Source organism: Pteropus alecto, unplaced genomic scaffold, assembly GCF_000325575.1.
Source record: "Pteropus alecto unplaced genomic scaffold, ASM32557v1 scaffold61, whole genome shotgun sequence".
Lineage (NCBI taxonomy): Eukaryota > Metazoa > Chordata > Mammalia > Chiroptera > Pteropodidae > Pteropus > Pteropus alecto.
The window spans coordinates 4097229-4116044 of NW_006434835.1; the positions used below are offsets into that span (position 1 = coordinate 4097229).

Genomic DNA, 18816 nt, shown 5'->3' on the forward strand with positions numbered 1-18816 from the left:
TGTCATTCACTCATTATGCATGTAAGATTGGAAGGTCTACACCCAGGCAGAAAGGAAGTTCTCTCCTGTCAAAACACATTCAAGAGAAAACCATCTGGCAAATCTCTGAGGAGACACACTACACAACCTCTGGCTGGCACTTCTCGGAGCTGTCAGGTCACCAAGAGCGAGAAAAGGCTGAGGAACTGTCACCACCGAGAGGAGCCCAAGGAGACACAATGACTAAAAGGGTCCCACGGGGATTCCTGGGACAGAAAAGGGAATCGGGAAAAAAACGAAGGCTAAGGACACCTGAACGAAGCGGAGAGTTTAGTTAATAATAATGCGTCAGTCAGTATTGGTTTCTTAGTCGTGACAAAAGTACCATAAGAACAAAAGACGTTAACAGTTGGGGAAACGTGCCGGGTGCGGGGTGGGGCAGGCTCTATACTATCTTCATCACATGTTCTGTAAATCTAAAACTAAAGTAAAAAGTTCCTCTATAAATTTTTCCATGATTCAGCACCTTCCATGACCAATGCGCCATACTTCGTTTTTGGGTTTTTTTTTTTGCTGGATCGCTCAACGTAGAATTCATCAGAATCCCTGTGCTCTCGGGACAGAAGCCTGTGGCAATGCTGCTGTACTCACTGCAGAGCCCAGGGCAGCTGGGAAAGGAAGTACGGACGGGGGCCGAGATCACGGGAACATAAACATGGTGGCATCGAGGACTCGGTGGAGTCCGTAGACTCGAGGGAGTGAATTGACAAGCTGGGAGGTGGCGGAGAGTAAAGCGCTCGAAATAGAGACCGCTGGTGATTATGAGGTGTAGGCAATCTACTCAGAGGGCCTGAGTAGAAAGGGGACGAGGCCATTCATTAGAGGACAGCGGGCCAGGGAACTGGGAGGCCGCGGCACTACGAGCATATTGGATTGAAAGCATCCAGGGTCGTGTTGGAGAGAGTGACGATAACCGGGTTCTAGTATTTTCTTGCAGGGAGTGACCCGGGGAAGTGCGTGTGCATGGCCGCAATGAGGAGAGATGGCGTGAGCTTCTACCCTCTGGTGTTTGGGGAAGGAAGCTGGGACAGTTGTCTGCCTGTGACAATAAGGAAGGAGGGCACCTGCCCTTCCTCCAGGCCCGGTGGGGACAGAGGGAAACCAGCTGCCACTGGAGCGGTCTCGAGGGAACTGTGTTCTCAGGAGACACCGGCTTTTCATCAGAGGCAGACATGGAGCAAAGGGGGGCGTATTTTCCTAACACAGTACCATGGATCCCCAGGGCAATGGCAGGGTCTGGGGCACTGGGAAGAGGGCTGTACGCGGCTGCATGAGGACACAAGTTCCCACTTTTGCTCTGGGTGAAAATAGAGATGATTCGGTAAACATAAATATATTGAAACGCTGTGACTAGACATAAAAGAAGCTTCTGTGCACTCGCTGGGCGGCGTGAAGTCTGGACTGGTCAGCCACTCACGCGGATTTCCACCAAACAGCACGGCCAGCGTGTACGAACAACGCCTACTGATGCTGTGGTTTGTGGGTCCAGTTCCTAATGAACCAGGGTCGGGGGCTGATAATGAGCGCATCACGATCCTTAGTTCTTCATTCTTAGCCAGTTTCTCCCTGAGCAAAGTGACTCAGAAAGTCAGATGCCAATCATCTGGGCTGTTTCCTTATGCTGGATGGATCTTGGATCATTCCATTGTCTACTTTTGTTATTCTTGATGGAAGTCAATAAAAGTTTTAATTTTATGTTTATGGCATTCAATGTGCCCCTGAAAGAAAATGACATTCAGGAAAATCCTGTGCATCAGTATAAAAAAAGAGGCAGGAGAAGCAGGAGAGGACAGTTTCACAGAAGCCAAGGAAAGAAAGTCAAGAAGAGAGTGGTCAACACAGCCAGATGCGGCAGAATTCAAGTGACGCAAAAATGGGAAACTAACATCACATTCAGCAGCAGAAGCCCAGGATGACCCTTGCGAGTGGCTCGGTAGCGTTGGGGTCCAGTAAGGAAGCAGAGGTACTGTGTTGACTATTCCGTTAAGAAGCTTTATTGGAAAGTCTGAGGATTGGTTTTAGGATTGGGTTCCACTACTTGTCTTTTTTTGGGGGCGGGGGGGGGAGTGGAGATGGGAGAGTCTTGATCCTAAGGAAATGTGTATATAACATTCTTCTTCAGGCTAATGACTCATGCATTAAAAAGCGTGGAGTGACACACAGGGACTCAACTTTCCGAGGGATTGGTGGCCCCCTTGGCCCGTGGGAGGGCTCACCTACTCACAGGCCCTCAATCCCTAGGTGCTGGGCAGCTGACTTCCCCAGTGATGGCTGTAAACAGCTGGCATCTTAGCTCAGATCTTGGGCTTTTTTTCAAGACTGTTCTCACGCTCACCCTGATAAAAGGGATGGCAACCAGCAAATGGCTTCCCTTTACTGGGCACAGTGTATCCAGCTCTGCCCCGGCTGGCAGATCTGTCCTTGTGCTGGCAGTGCTCATGGACGCCACTGGTATTGTTTGGGACAATGTGACCAAAAAGAAGACTCATATGCAAAATACAGCATACTTGAAAATATTTTACCAGTACAGAGAAATGCAGTATTTTAACGATGTTAAAAAGCTGAGCTGACACCTGGCTCCAGCCACAAGCAGACTGAGCCAACGCAACCCATTTTGCTACAAACACCTAGAAAAGTTGAACACAAAACTATTTTTAAAATCACATATCTAAGCTGAAAAGAAAGAAAGGCTGATCATATGAAAAGTTTACCAAAAGAGGCTCAGATTGGCATAGCTGTTTCCAAGGAGGTCGGGGTACGTGGAAGGCTGGGCAGGTATAGCTGGCCTTACATGCAACGTTTTTATTTTAACAAAGACAACTTTGAACCTGATGTGGCAAAGCAAAAACATCTGTCCAATCTGAGTGGTGGGCACAGGTGTATTGTTCTGTATTGATCTGTATACTTGAAATATTTTTTACATTTTAAAAATTGACTAAATTCAACTTTTTCCTATTAACCTTTTTTCCAATTGGAGGAAAGTAAGTTATTGTCAGATAGTTGGCACATGGATCTAAACTTGCATAACTCGTTATTTTTATTCTGTGTCTAACACTATAAAACCTTTGGCATGTGCTTTTCCTTCTTCCTCTAATTAAGTTCCTTTGCACATCTTTTTCAGCCCCACAAAACACTTCCTCACAAACCCAAGTGCCAGCTCCTCTGTGCCACCATCCGACTCTGGCCGAGCGCCTCACCCCCTCTTCATCCCAAGCACCCTGTGCGCCTGCCTCTAACAAAGCACTTTATTTATGGTCATCGTTTATTAGCTCCTTGAAGGGCAATCATTTCTTCTTTCATTACCTAGCACACAGGTAGGAACTCATCAAACGACTATGGAATGAATAATTGAAAGAAAAAATTACAACGTCCATCTATATAGAACAGGAGGCCTGCTATCACCTGGCTTCCGGGGCCTTCCGTGCTGTGAAGCAGATCAGGTTAACCTTAGCTGTCACACCTGTCGGGACGAGCACACACTTAAGGGCTGCGTTGGCAGGCAGCTCTGGGTGTCGTGTCTGCACTGTTCTTGCTCGCGGCCCAATGTTGGCCCAGCCCTGAATCTACAGAATGGGGTCATTTAGATCTGCCATCATAGCCTAAGGCCTTCCAGACAGACAGCACCAAGACTGGACTTAGTGTACGCGTCAAGCCCAGCATCTCTGTAACAGTGCGAGCTGATATGTTTTCCCCACCCAGGTTCACGACAGCGCCTGGAAGCGCCTGGAAGGACACTCCAAAGCTCCCTTAAGTTTACATAATGGTGGAGCAGAAATCCAGGGGGAGTGTCAGTGCTCTGCTTTGCAAAAGCAAAAACCAGACACAGTCATGAGCACAGTGCAAAGGCCAACATCGGCACTGGGAAAGCTGACTCCTTTTTAACTGAGAGGAAAGTCAGCGTCCTTGTCACTGAGTAAGTGGTTTAAGAGAGAATGCATGATACTAATTTAAGGTTGTTTTAATCACCTCCCCGAGTGTTTAGAATGTGGTGATAGTTTCTTTTAAATGATTTTTAAGTAAGGAGTCAATGACTCCTTAGAATATCATCATCGTATTGAAGAATCCTTCAATTAGAAAAGACCATTACCTCTCACGACAGGCCCAGTTTTCAGTTCTACAGGTGGAATTTAAGGCCTCTGAAATAAGCACACACACACACACACGTGTATTTTTAAACTACTGTTTAATCAGTCTTAAAGACACACAAATTAGAAAAAAACATTCATAGGTAAGTTATAAACATCTTTAAAACCCAGCAATAAGCCACCAGTGCAGCCCAGTTTTCAGTTCTAGAGGTGAAATTTAAGGCCTCAAAAATACACACACACACACACACGTGTATTTTTAAACTACTGTTTAATCAGTCTTAAAGACACACAAATTAGAAAAAAACATTCATAGGTAAGTTATAAACATCTTTAAAACCCAGCAATAAGCCACCAGTGCAGCTCTGAGGACACAGACTAAAAATGAGTGGTTACGAAATTATCACGTCGCAGTGTAACTGACACAGAGGTGGTTTTAATTGACCATACGACGAGAACTAATTTATGAATCTGTTGAAAAATAACACTTCTTTAAAAAAATATTTTGGAATAATAAAAACAAAAAGCACAGAACACCACATTCTATTCCCACCCAGGGAAGGCAAGTGAGTCCTATAAACAGCGGCCGCCGGCGCCCGGCCTCCTCCCGTCTGGGGGCGGCGGCCCCCTCTCCCGGGCGGGGTCGGGATGCAGCTCTTACGGGAAGGCGGGATGAAATCACACACTTTCACTGTGTGTGGCCCTGTTGCTCCTGCTTCACCTGAATCATTCTTCCATTCCCAATGCTTTGTGTCGTGCCCCTTCTGGTTCGGAGAGGCAGTCACATACCGGCGGCAGAAGGTGGAGACTGGTTGGGAACACGTACGTTTGTGTCGGAGGTTTGATTTCTTTCTCCATGTGACAAAAAGTCAGGAGCAAACGGACTTCGTTGACAAGTCCATCTATACAGAATCAAAAACACTTAAAATTGGGGAAGAGGCATATTTTAAGTGTCTGTCAAACTCTTTATGTGTGTTTGTCCTTCTACGGGGAAGGACAAAAAAGGAGGATCAACATAGCAATTTCTTAAAGAAGTTACCCCAAAATAGAGACTGGGCAGGACGCAGTCACAACTCCAGTAAAAGGCAGCCAGTCACTGTTTCCATTTCTAACGCGTTAAGAAAATGGTTAGTCATTCCACTGATGTTGCTGTATAACTTCTGGTTTTTCATTATATTTCCATTTCTTTTTATAGTAGCAAACTTTGATCCCACGTGACTGGAGACGTGCCTGTGTGTCACCGAGGAAGCTTTAGACAGCGGTTTTGCATGGATCTTTACACTACTATTTATAGAACCCGTAGTCTCAGGGTGTTATTTTGTTTGTTTGGTCTCCTTTATAAAAAGTGTACTAAAAGACTTGTAATCAGTTTTAAAGGCAAGACAAATTAGCATAAAAATATGTCCATTTTAGAAAGTCTTCCCAAGGAATGACCTATAGAGCTTGTCAGTTCTTTACTGGGGTTTGCATAATGTTAAAAACCTATTAAAATAAATATTATTTTAAAACATAGAAAAACAGTATTAAGCAGCTCACCCATCAAAATGGAATTGGCTGCCTCCTCTGTCCAACAACCTCCAAGCACGGCGTAGTCATCCATCGCAAGAGCGTTCCTACAAATACCAGCGTGGGAATTTCCTTTTAAATTTTCTTCTATACCGAATTCCTATAAATAGATTTAACTGGTGGCGCTGCGGAAACGCCCTGGAGAGACCTCCTCCATTCTAATCTTTCAAATTCGAATTTAGGAGTGGACTTTCTTCTTTTCCATGCAAATCCTTTCCTTCGGCATTAGGACAGTGCGTGGATGCAAAGCCCCCTTTACGTGGACAGGCTGTAGAAGGCAGAACCGTCAGCATCTAAACTCAGTGTCCGAACGACCAGCCACTCAGTAAATGTACACTGGGTCAAGTGTTGTCAGTTCTACAAGGTACAGGAGGGCAGCTAAGATTACGTTTCACAGTGTTATTTAGAATTCTGCACCTACATTAGATCTGATGTGTTCAACTTTGGCCAGGATGGACTATGAGTGGCTGAAGGAAACGCCACAAAATACTGGTTTATATCTCAAACTCGGGACAAATCCTTCACTGACACCATCCTGAAACAATTATTCTCTCAAGTAATTTTCTCTTTCACTTATAATATATAACTCTTAAAACCATTTACTATTTCAGTTTATAATGAGGCAAAAAGTATAAATGTCCAGGGCCGTTCATGAATATATGAATTAAAATTTGTAAGGTATGAATTTTAAATAGATTTTCGTCCTAAGTATAATCTCGTCCTCGATTAAAAGTATAAATTTTGTAATTTCTTTAATAGCAAAAATGTAATTTTTCCACAGTTTAAAATAAGGTATAACTCAGTTAAATATGCTTTAAATATCTTTGAATGAAATAATATTTGAGAAGTTATGTTGGTAAACCCTGTCCACTGAAATTGGTAATTTGTATAAAATATTTTTTAGCATATATCTTCTTCAATTTTACATAGCACAGAGACCAAAAAAGCAGAGAAAGCGAAAGGAAAATACGTTTTCTACAGTAGAGACTATTTCATTACGAAAGATTCATTTTAAGGGCTATCTTCAGGAAAAGCAGTACGCTGCCACACCTTCTGATTTAATGGACTGAAAAGTTTTCTATTGCTGCGGAAAACCTTTTGAGAAGTCATGACTTTGAGCACAATAATAAATGACTGTGCCAATAATTCTGATTGTGAACTTGCCCTTGTCTGTGACTCTGACACGTCTTGCTTAAAGCTTCCATTTACGACAAACACCACTGGCCATAAACCTTTAGAACTGTCCCTCTAGGCTCATTGAGCAATTTTGGTCTAGAGCACAGGTGACTTGTCCAAGCCACAGGCTCACCGATGGCAGAGCCGGATGCTCCAGGTCTCGGCCGAACACACTGAGTCCTTCAGTGTGCGTTACCTACACTTTTTAGAACCATCGTTTTTACTACAAATTTTTCTCAAAATTGGTATCTGTGGAAATCCTGTATGTGAATATCGCATATGGCAGAGATCATACAAAAATACTTTTTAATCAAAAGCGTGGTGGTGGCATACGTGGCGGCTGGGCATTTTTGAAGCCAAATAAACCTTCCCTTTCATGCGGGACACTTTAGAAGTTAAATAAATTTCTCCAATTACCCAGAGATCCAATAAAAACGCTTATTTTAAAAACTGAGAATAAGCCCCTTGTAAAATGGTGACAGCTGAGATACATCGAATTAAATTCATTGTAACTGCTTCAAGATAATGAAATTGAGGGAGGAATAATTATTTTTGTTCATTTGTTTCCCTGAGTAGTATAACAGCTAACCAAAAGTATAAATGTGATGTTGATCGATCATCTCTGGAGTGGTCTCCAGGCAACTGAAGAGAGGAGAAATAATATAGATATGCACTGAATCCTATTCTGTGATTTAAAAAGCAGCACACATTACAATGAATCGCTTCAGACTTCACAGTAGTAGAGACATACCAGCTTCCAATTCTTCTCCTATAAATAGAAGTGTTGTTAATCCTTGCAATACTCCAAGTAGATAAATCCATTTTATAGAGCACAAAGCTTCTTCTCGAGGAGAAAAGTCAAGTTGAAAATTAGAATTACTTCTTTAGTTTTTCTTCCAGATTGCATACTTGTGATTACAACTTTCCCAAGATTAGAGAAAAGCTATCCAAAAGCCATTTTGTACAAAAAAAAACTTGTCGATGATCCGGCGGGAAGAAAATCAGACTATTTATCTTCAAAGCAATTGAATTGATCAATTATCTCGCTTTCTCAACGGTAATGCTATGATTATAATCACCGAGCCAGAGACAACAGTGATTTCACGTTTACAGGCTGAGAAATAAAAGACAGTCAGGTAACAGAAACGAACGGTGATCACTTGTAAATGGCTAAGCAGGCTGAAGAAACAAGTTTTAATAAGCTTTCTTGTTTTCATGACGTGCCTAGACTTGTCTTTTAAACTCTAAATTTATTTACTTTTTCTTAATGGCGATTAGAGTCTCTGCAGCATTAATTAAACTGAGGAGAGATGCTGGGAGGCGGATCCTTCTCCTGATTACTCTGTTCTGTCCTCTCACATTACACAGCAAGCTTAATTTCAACGCATGAGGAAAACAAGAAAGTTTACTCAGCTGTCTGTATTCTTTTCTAGAAGGTAGCATGGCTAACCTCAGCAGGTAGGAAAAAATTTACCGTTAGAAAAATAAAAACATTTCATATAAACAAATACTCAGATATTTCTGAAGTTCTAAAAGGGTACACTGATATTTTTGCTGATGAAGACCTCAAAAGTTCCAAGTACCTTTGCTTTTCCTTCTTTAAATGAAATACTACATCGCTTAAGCCAGATAGTTGTTCTGTTCTTAAGTTCATTTACAAATTTATTAAGGACAAACATAAAGAGACTTACCATAGACAGTTTGCAATTCATTAAATAATTTAAGGCAAAAAGAAAATAAATTCCACAAAAAAACTGGTCAAATAAAGGTGCAGTCCGAAGGCTCTGCCCGCCCTCCTGCCTCACGGCCCAGGGTCTAGGATGCACGGCGAGGCCCCGACGCCACCCGGAGTCACACCCCATTCTTCTGCAGCTACTGCGGCGTCGCACGACTCTGTGGGGTTAAAGGAGACACCTCGGAGCAACTCCAGGTGAGGTCCGCTGTGGCGGAAAACGGCCCATGAGATAAAAGAATATTTTTCTACTTACAGAATCAGAAACTCATCAACGAGAGTTAACGGCAAAATTTTAATGTGAGACGTTAAGAGTTGGGAAACTAATTTGTATTATTCTCTAAAGGTGCAGTTCGGACCCAACGACGAAGTTTTCATTTCCCGAAAACTTTCCTAAATGTGAATTAAAGTGTCAAGGGTGAGAGAGTGATTAGCCAGACAGTAGCCTTACTCAAAACCTTCGAGCGGTCTACCGCGATTATTTTCATAATCCTCTTAGAATTCCGTATAACTTCTGCTTGATAAATTTCCAAGTCCAATGTATTAAAAAGTTATTAAATTTTTATGTCTTAGATCATGACAGAAAACTCAGATAAATAAGGGGGGAAAGCACTTCTGCTGAGCACCTGGCCCCTGCCCTGCGCACCTGCCCGTCACAGCTGCCGCTGCCGCCTCCCGCTCCGGGCCACGTCGTGCTGTCTTCATTCGTGCCTGTCTGCCTTCCCTGTCATCCTCTCTCTCTCTCTCTCTCTCAAGAAAATAGGCTTAAAACATCGCACTGCCAACCTTCAGTTACGTTTAAGGAATTCTTCCTTGAAGGGCTCTCTGACTGACACAAGGTAATTAAACTCTCAGGGGAATAAGGTACCTATAATTCGGCACCCTGCTGACAGTTTCACTGCGTCCTGTAGTCACTTGAGATACCTTAAGAAAACCCTTCCAATACCGAGATGTTTATTGCGTTTTTAAAGTACCCCACGACCTTAAATATCCTGTTTCGAATCCTTCCAGAATTCCTTTACAGCACACGACATCAAATACCGAAATAGTGTTCTCACAATACTACACTTGGAAATACCATGTAGGAACGATATTTGAGGAAATGGTTTAAGGCAAGGCAGTCATTTGGGAAAAGTTGATTTCTCTCAGTCATCTGGATTGACACGTTGTTTTTCCATCTCTTCAGCGCCTCGGGGTACACACGTACATTCAGCAACAGGGCACGCATGTGACCTACGGACGTACGCCGAGGTCCTGAGTGCCCGTTGAAAAAATGGAAATATTTTATATAAGGCGTGGCCCACAGGGACATGGCATGGGAGGGGTTACTTCACTCCACTTCCCATTGGGTGTACAGAAAACTCCCCACCGACAACGGTCCGATTTCCCGCACTCCATCCCTTTTCGGACTAACCCAAACCCCTTGAGAAGGTGCTAAGATTGGTTTCCGTTAACACACACACAATAGCCGTCGAGGGTTTCCCCCATCATTGCTTTAATGATGGATGTCTAGAGGCTATTTCTTGGTTCTGATTGCAAACATTGTTTGTTGTGGAACAACTATTCTGTCCCGAAGAATTTTCTCTTTCGTCACTCTTTTTGGATCGTGACAGCTGGACATTTTCATGTGTGTTCTTCCCTCTCTGAGTTTTTTTCACTGGTAGCAACAATAATACTAAGATACCAACAATGTGAAGGCAGTAATACCAGGAGCTAGAAGCAAAAGGAAAAAGCTTATTAAGTTTTGCTAATTAACAATCCTCGATAACTACATACCTGTCAGAACGTCACACGGGCCCCGCCCCCGGGATGTGTTTATTTACTGCATTAGTCTTTCATCCTCCCCCACCATCGCCCTGAGATGCAACTCTACGGTGTACGCCAGGAGGCATTCACAAAGCTCTGGATGAACCCAGGCCGGTTACGAGCCTGAGACCAGCTATCACGTTACACTCTTTTGTAAGGGTCAAAGGCCATGGCTAAAGAGAACAAAAACCACTTATTAGTAGCTGTAGTGATCTGGACTCCCTCAAAACCACAGAATCAAAAAGTGAGCGAAAAAGAGAACCAGGGACAGCAGTGGACTTGAACTCCTTGGCCTCCCCCACTACTTACTGTCCCTAAGGAGTCACAAACACCCTCATGAAGTGACTCACAGATAAGCAATATTGCTTTTTGATGGTTACTGCCACGAAATGTCCCATTATTAAAAATATTATTAGAAATATCATTCCCCAAATTAAATATAAATCGAATGTGACCTAAACTAAGTTCAAGTGACTGTGAACAAAAAACCTAGGGGAAAATCCAACCGACAGCTTGATTGCATTTAAAAGTATGTAACAGTTTTGTTAAAATGAAATTTTAGCAAAAGTTACTTAATGTCTTCCTGCACGATTATCATCACATTCAACAGTTTTAGACCATATACTCTGTGCTGTCGTTCCAAATACTAGGGTAACGGAGCATCTATGAAAAGATAAAGCTTTTCACTTCAAAGACAGCACTAATATGTGGGAGGGAGAGGAGTTAGACGGAAAAATAAAATATGGACTCCAAGACAATAACTTCTGTAACAGAAAGATGACAAAGTACCAATGAAACATAAAAGACAGTGAAACAAAAGCAAGTAAATGAAATATAAGTAATTTATGTTCTTTTGATAAAGAAATCAAGAGAATTAATCATTCTTTGTAAAAAAAAAAAGCTATATTTTCTAGTTAAACCTTTGAGAGACTCGAAGCAGTGATTAGCCAGCTGGTATTCTTCTAACTCAGACTCTCATCCTAGGGCTGAGCAGCGAAACCACTCTATAAGGAAACCTGAGGCTGCCTGGTTTAAAATTAAAAAGTAACTGATGATGTATTTAGCTACAGGAAATGAGGCGATGGCAGACCTTTTCGATTATACCTAATAGCACAGAGCTTTTAAAAATGAAGTCATTCCCACTGACATATTTTTAAGAGTTACACTTACCTGTAGAACTTGAATGACGGTTTTATAGAAAGAAGTACAAATGGCACTACTGTGTAACTTATTGCTATCTGAGTAACCATCCACGTGATAACATCATACAATAATTTCAGCGGGGGAGGTTCAATGAAATGATGTCTGATGTTATTTCTTATCTGAAATGAAGAAACGAGAATATTTGCTTCATCCTGATAACACTACTTACAAAAGTACACAGACTGGGAAATAACTGAAACTCACACATTGCTGGAGTCTAAAATTGCAGCGCCACTACCGGAAAAGGTGGTTCAGAAAAACTAATGCATATGTGCATAAAAAAACATGGAGAAAGGGTGATGAAGCACGTGGGCAAAATGTAGGAATCTGGCAAAGGGCACTGAGAAGTTCTTTGCAACTTTTCTGTGGATTTGAAGTTGGATTAAAATTAAAAGTTTCAAAAACAGTTCAAAATAACATTTTTAGGAACACTGTTTCTACAGGTCTTTCAACCCTATTTGGTAAAACTACAGTTTATAAATAAAGTTCAACCTATTTCCCATCTTTTCAAGGTATTAACTATGTTCACAGCAGTGAATATAAAATGAGACATCCTTATTTTTTTCCATCCTCTGCATCTGTGACAGACCGTATCCAATGAGCTTCAGGCATTATTTATTTAAAAAAATGAAATTTGATAAAAATGACCAAAAAAATGAGTATGTACATTACCTGTTCATTAATGGAAGCTGAGATGAGCTTCTCAAAAAAACGTTTTGTCTAATTATCGCTATTTTAATTTTTTTTTTTTTGAGGTGATGCGACCCTCGGTTGACCTCACAGATCGCAAGGACCTTGTCAGCTTACAATCCCTTATTTTTTATTTTTTACGCCTACAGCACCTGGTCTTCCTAAGTGGTCTCCCATCCAAGTTCTAACCAGGCCCAAACCTGCTTAGCTTCCGAGATCAGATGGGATCGGGCTTGTTCAGGGTGGCATGGCTGTAGACTATTTTAATTTTTTTAAGCTTCTAGAACATTTCAGTTTTACAATGTGTAACTTAACCGAACATTATTTTTTTTTCTATCGTGTTCCCCACTTTTCTTGTCTGTTTATAGAGGAAACATCCCCACCACGAGGATGCCACACGAGGTTTTCAGAGGGGTTCCGGGGTACGGTTAATGGCACTCCCGCACAGAGACCCTCATTCTCAGCGGCCAGGACGGAATCTGGCTCCTTCCACTGCCTGCCCAGCGCCCTGCCGCAGCCACCCACTCTCTTTTCCCTCCTGTCAGCCAAAGGCAAATTGGTTTCCCTGAGGCACGGCTTTCAGCATTCCAGTCCCACGATTAAAAACCTCACCTGACTCCTTAATATGCAGACAGAATACAGATCAGGCTCTTCTCCAGTTTGGTGCTCAAGTTCTCCTGCTATTTGTCTGCTCCCCCACCCCGCCCTTGGACTTTCCAGAATTATTCCCTATTTATGCTTGCTGGAGATCGCTGCTTCAATCACGTTTGTCATTCCCAAAGACACCACGCGCTTTCAAACCTAGTTCTGCTAACGTCAGTTCCACGCCTGAAATGTCATTTTCTCTCCACTCACCATTGAAATAACTTTTATCTTTCAAAGACCAAATCCAACCATGCTTTCCTAATGAGCCTACCTCCAATAAAGCTGGCCAAAAGGGACTTTGCTTCTTTCCCCTCTAAACACCTATGACACCTACTATCTATAAAACTCATGGAATCTACATTATGTGCCTTGTGGTGCACGTGTACACACACACACATACACACATGCCACATGCATACACTTTATGCCCCAGTTAGACTCCAGACTACCAGAAAGTGAGCCCTTAGTATTTCGTGATGTTTCCTTCATACATCCCCAGTGTACCTTAACTGAATGCAGTAACTAGCGGTAGTTCGTTCGGTGAAGCCATCTTACCCGTAAGTGACATAAGAAGCTCGTTCAAACACCGTTTTGTCGCATCACGTCCTTCTTCTTTGCCCAGCCATATCGCCAACCTAACTTCTCAATTGTTCCCCCAAATATGACTCCAGATCGCAAGCAAGTGAACGCTCTCAAGAGCTGTGCCCTGCTTCTGATGCAGCATCTGCCACCGGGCAGGGCCCATGCACTTAATCGAGGCCTAGCGATACCCCACTCTTCCTTTAAAAGAAGACTCAAAGGTTACGGCTTTCCAGAAACATTTCTGAAACAAACCTACCCATCTGATCTTTCTTTAACTCAGTTTTCGGCTCCCCTTAAAAATTCTGTGACAACGACACGCCCCCTGTCGGTGCCTCCTGCGTGGAGCCCATGGCGCGCCGGGCAAACACGCTGGGCACACGCCTCGCTTCCGGCCCGAGAGCTGACCGGGGCCTGCCTTGTAAACACTCAACTCAGTTTCTGTCCCAGGTCGAGGAGACTGCCCCTGAGGTATGAAGTGAAACTCTGGATACTTACAGCTCGAGCTGCTAATGTCATCACCACTGCTGTTAGAAATGTCAGGTAGTATCCGGGGTACACCCCGTGCCAGATGGCAGAGAGGATGAACGTCTGGATGGTCGGACTCAAGGAGGCTCGTTCGTAACACACCCTGGGAACCACGAAATGCACGGAGCCAAGAAGAGTGTGTGATTAGACTTTACGAAGCCACAGCGGTCGTTCCTTACCCGACAGGTCTTAGGGGCACCAGGGTAATCGCCACAGCCTGTCTTAGGCAGTAATGTGATCTGTGTCCTTGGGGAGGTCACAGCTATACACTGTCAGATTTAGGAAAATAAATTTAACTCCTATCTTCTCACTGGTATAAGTAATAGCTAAAATGATCATTTCCAGTGTTTGGGATTCTGTATTATTTATTAAAAAAAACTTTAATGGTCAAGTTATTTTTATTTTACATTATTTTATTTTTTTTTTAATAACATTAAGAATTTCCAACTGATCTAATAAGACTAATCTTTCTGGCAAGTAGGCCGTGCTTGGTCTAGAGTTTTCTTGTAACAGGTTAGGAACCTCAGATGAAAATAAGATTTTTCTTAAGTCATCAAATTTAAAATTTAATTACGACAACAAAAATGACAGAAAAGACTAGCTCAGAAAATCTGCAGCCACTGGGGGACTGCGAGGCAACATGAAGCGATGACAATAGATTTTGGTTATCTCAAGGGAGAAAGATATTCGACTTGTCATAAAATAAAGGATATTACAAAAGGAGGTTGCTATATATAGAATGGGGCTTAAAGACCTACTATGACAGAGGAAATTTATAACATAGATTCCACACAGGGCATTTTGTCTTATGTCTCATTGGGAACAGTGAGGCAGAATCACGGGGACTTTCTGTGAGTTTCCTAATTTCATCTTTTGTAAATTATCTCTGCCCGGGCCGCCTTTACCTCCTGTGGCCACCTGACAAATTCCCAAGGATCATGAACCTCAGCGCGAGCCCTTCTTCCCCCTCTGGGCCCCCACTGCCCCGGCTCCCTCCCTCTCACCACCCTGGCTGCAGGGAGCAGCACGTGTAGCCTGCACCGCTGTGTTCTGAACAAGACTTGAACTCGGACTGCAGAGGCCGAGGCTCTTGTCTTACTCATCTTTGTACCCTGTGTCTAACATATAAAGACCTGCTGATCTGAAATATCTGCAACTGGAATCGCGCTATAAAATCTGGGGCGTACGTACAGTGGTTGTACAGTGATGTTCTGGTTCAATAAAATCTCCAGTGAGCGAGAGCAGGAGGACCCTGGTGTGGTCTGACCTAGGGAGAGGCCTTCACAGGCAGGCTGAGAGGTCAGCGACAGCTACACTCACGACCTTGCTTTGCAGGTCAACAGTGTTTCCTGGTGAACGCCAATGTCACAGTGTCACTCGCCACATTGTTAATTTAATCAAGAATCTGAAGCTCGGTCTCAAGTGTCAGAGGCCAAAGCACAGCTGAAGGTTGTTCCTGAGGGGACCTTACCTTTTGAGCCAAAGAGCTGTCTGAATATTCCAATTATCAAGAAACATCTTGAAACTTGTTGACATCTGAAAAACAAAGGAACTTTTTTCTTTGGCCAACAAAACAATGAAGCTTTAAGTAGAAGTAATAACGTTTTATTGTGCTAAAACTAAATTAACTTGACAACGTAGCGTAGTGATGCCCTGTGCCTTGCTTCTCTGACACGGTACCATCGCGCAAGCAAAGGAGTTTGTTGACCGTGGGGAACATCTACGGGTACATCGATCACCGCCATTTTCTCCTCTATGTTAATGTTTACGGGCGTCATGAAATTATCTGATGGAGAATGCAAACGACCCTCTCCTGAGGATGGATGGCCCCTGAAGTCGCAGTCGCTCAGCTCCCTCCCCTCCCCACCTGGAACCCACCCCTGCAGGAGCGGCCACCGTCTTCCCAGGGAAGCTGTCCTTGATCAGAGGGCACCCTGGTTCTCCTGGCCTCCACTTCTTCGCCATGTAATCATCTCCTTTTCGGGTCTTCACCGGCCTCTCGCCACTTGCCGTCCTGTGGCCCATTATCTGCTACTCTCGTCAAAATCTCAGGTGCCTTTTCTTTTTCCTTTTAACTCACCTACCTATCGAAATCCTAGGTGCAGATCACCAACATCTGAATGCAGAATGTCACGCGCGTTCGAGACTGCTGTCATCGATTCACGGTTCTCTGTGTCCATGGGCCCTCAACCTACCAAGCGATCTGTTCCCCTAGATAGTTCATTCTCTTCTTGAAAATGGCTATCGAACCGAACCATGTGAAATTGTCTCTTTTTTTCCTTTTAGCACTCAAAGCCAGGTAAATGTCAGCAATGTCACAAGGTCACAAGGTCCAGTCCGATACTTCGAATGTTCCCACTCTCGTATCCCTGGTCCAATCGCCCCCTCCGTCCCTCACAATGAGGAACTTTGCCTCCTGCTTTACAGAGATGTCGGAAACCGGACTCCACATTCTCACCATCAACACTACCAAGCCAGCAGCACCCATGCTTACCTTCCACCCCTCCCTGCCTTTGCAACGGAAGTGGTCCCTCTTCCTTGAGGCCGATCTGCCCACCTGTCCTCGGCATCACATCCCCTCTGTCCATCTTCTTAGGGGCTTCGTCCACGGAGAAGTCTCCCTTTCTCCGTGCCCTATTCACCCTCTCCCTCTTCAAATACTGCACTCAGCACCGGCGTTTCAGTCTCTCCATTTATAACACAAATCCTTCCTTCAATCAACACCTGCTCCTTCAGCTCTTGCCTTATCTCTACCCTCCTTCCCTTCATGGGTAAACAACATCTAAGAGTTGTACGATCTAGCTTTTATGCTTTTCCCTCTCTTGTGCCTATCACCAAAGTCATCGGCGACCTGCCAGCTGTCAGAGCCGATGGCACCTGTGAGTCCTCATCCCACTGGACATCTCAGCAGCATCTGACACCGAGACCCACATCCTTCTTCGGGAAAATTAAGTCCCTTCTTCTCTTCATACTTTTTCTTACACTCATGGGGGGTGTAATCACCCCTTCTCACTGGGGGTGATATCGCCCCAACGAGGACGAGAGCTGGTTCTTAAGAAGCCAAGAAAACGTACTCTTTTTACATATAAAGCACATATTACATACAGTACATAAATGGATATACAGTACATCTGTGATATTAAAATTTCATGGTGGGTGATTAGGAAAAAAATGCCTCAGAAGGCTCCGTAACAATGAACCGAAGGTGAGAAACGCTGCCACATATTCATCACCCGACTTCCACAATTAGCAATTTCCCCTCCCTTCTCCATTTTTATAACTGACATTAAGAGTATTTCCAAGCAAATACCAGACATCCTATTTCATCTGTAAATAATTCAGAATTTACATCCAATAAATAGGACTTTTAAAAAACCATGATCAGACCCGACAAAATGAACGATAACCTTGTCACATCCTCTAACACTCATACTATACTCAGATACCCCTGACTGTTTAAAAACGTGCTTTTCCAGCTGGTCTGTTCCATCAGGAGCCCAATGAGATCTGCACAGAGCGTGAGGCACAGAACCCACCCGCAACGTGCCATCACGCTCACGCGCGTTTAAAGCTCTTTATGTGGCCTCTGGTACGGTCTTGGCCTTGGCCTGGCCACTCTCTCTCCAGCCTCGTCTGTCACTGCCCGCTACGGTGAGCCTCTGTGAGCCACACTCTCTCCGGCTGCTGCTCCTCCCTGCCCGGGGTGCCCGGCCACTTCCTGTATCTTTCGTCGGGACTCAGCTTACGAGATTATTTCCTTCAGGACACTTACCTCGTCTAAGATGGATTCTGATCATCTAATAACACGCACACACTGTCCACCTCTCTGAGCATCACCTACCTTCCTGCGGCCCTGTAACTCCCACTGGATGCATGTCAGGGAGGGCCCAGATCATACCTATCTTATTCCCCAGATGCCCAGGGCCTGGGCACATGGTTAACAACCAGCAGATATCGGTTAAATGAAAGAATGGGTGTTAGTCCTAGAAATCCTTTAATCCCACTCTTGGACGTCACACCATAACCGATGCAAACAAATGACGGAACTTCGAATGGCATATGGTAACCAGCTTCTTAACGATCTACGTACCTCTATTTGCCGAATCCTCAAATTGGAAATTAAGTCCCAACGAGCTTCTCCATTTCTATCGTACCCTCTGAAACCAAAGCCTGCGGCGTTGTTAATAGCATCAGCTACAGTAAAGTAAAAAAAAAAAGAAAAGTATTAAGACCCTACATAACAATCTACCATGTTCTCCCAGAAGGTGCATGTTATTCTTAAATAGCAAAAGTAGATTTGTTGCCGTTCTAATCTAGTATTTAATAAAAGGGTCCTTGACCCAGTTTTTAGAATATCCTAACAGTTTTTAGGATATATCCCTATATTTTGGACATGAGTTCTAAGGTTTGTTTCTACATAAATGACTCTCATTTTTCTAATTGGTCTTTAACTATATGTCCTCAAGGGGGCAGTCTTATAGCTATGTGTAGAATAAGATACACTTCACGGCTACACAATAACAGAAAAGTCTATTCACGTGTTACTTACCTAACGTCCATGCAAAATAGTATTTGGGTCTGGCAGCCAAAAGAGAGACATACAGGTAGAGGACCTTGGTGGGCCACGAAGCTGTAGCTTGGAAATGCTCGTCAATGTTGTACTCCACAGGCAGCGTGTTCGAGATGGTCAGGTGGAATAGTAAGGAAAGTCCGCAGACCAAGAGCTTCTGAATCACCGCTGTCTGGAAGGGCAAGACAAGACATCGT

The 18816-nt window shown here is 43.6% G+C and overlaps 1 protein-coding gene and 1 pseudogene across 1 annotated transcript in view; both read right to left on the minus strand.

Annotated features, from left to right (window-relative positions):
- Positions 1 to 8046: 8046 nt before the first annotated feature.
- MBOAT2 (membrane bound O-acyltransferase domain containing 2) overlaps positions 8047 to 18816 on the minus strand; it is a 49066-nt gene continuing 38296 nt past the window's right edge. Inside the window, exons 7-12 of the mRNA XM_025045734.1 lie at positions 18599 to 18791; positions 18140 to 18243; positions 15521 to 15585; positions 14020 to 14152; positions 11575 to 11726; positions 8047 to 10311 (exon numbers count right to left, since the gene is read on the minus strand). Of these exons, the coding sequence (XP_024901502.1) occupies positions 10086 to 10311; positions 11575 to 11726; positions 14020 to 14152; positions 15521 to 15585; positions 18140 to 18243; positions 18599 to 18791 (873 nt within the window). The 3' untranslated portion in view covers positions 8047 to 10085. The remainder of the gene's footprint in view (positions 10312 to 11574; positions 11727 to 14019; positions 14153 to 15520; positions 15586 to 18139; positions 18244 to 18598; positions 18792 to 18816) is intronic.
- LOC112478642 lies at positions 12438 to 12556 on the minus strand (annotated as a pseudogene).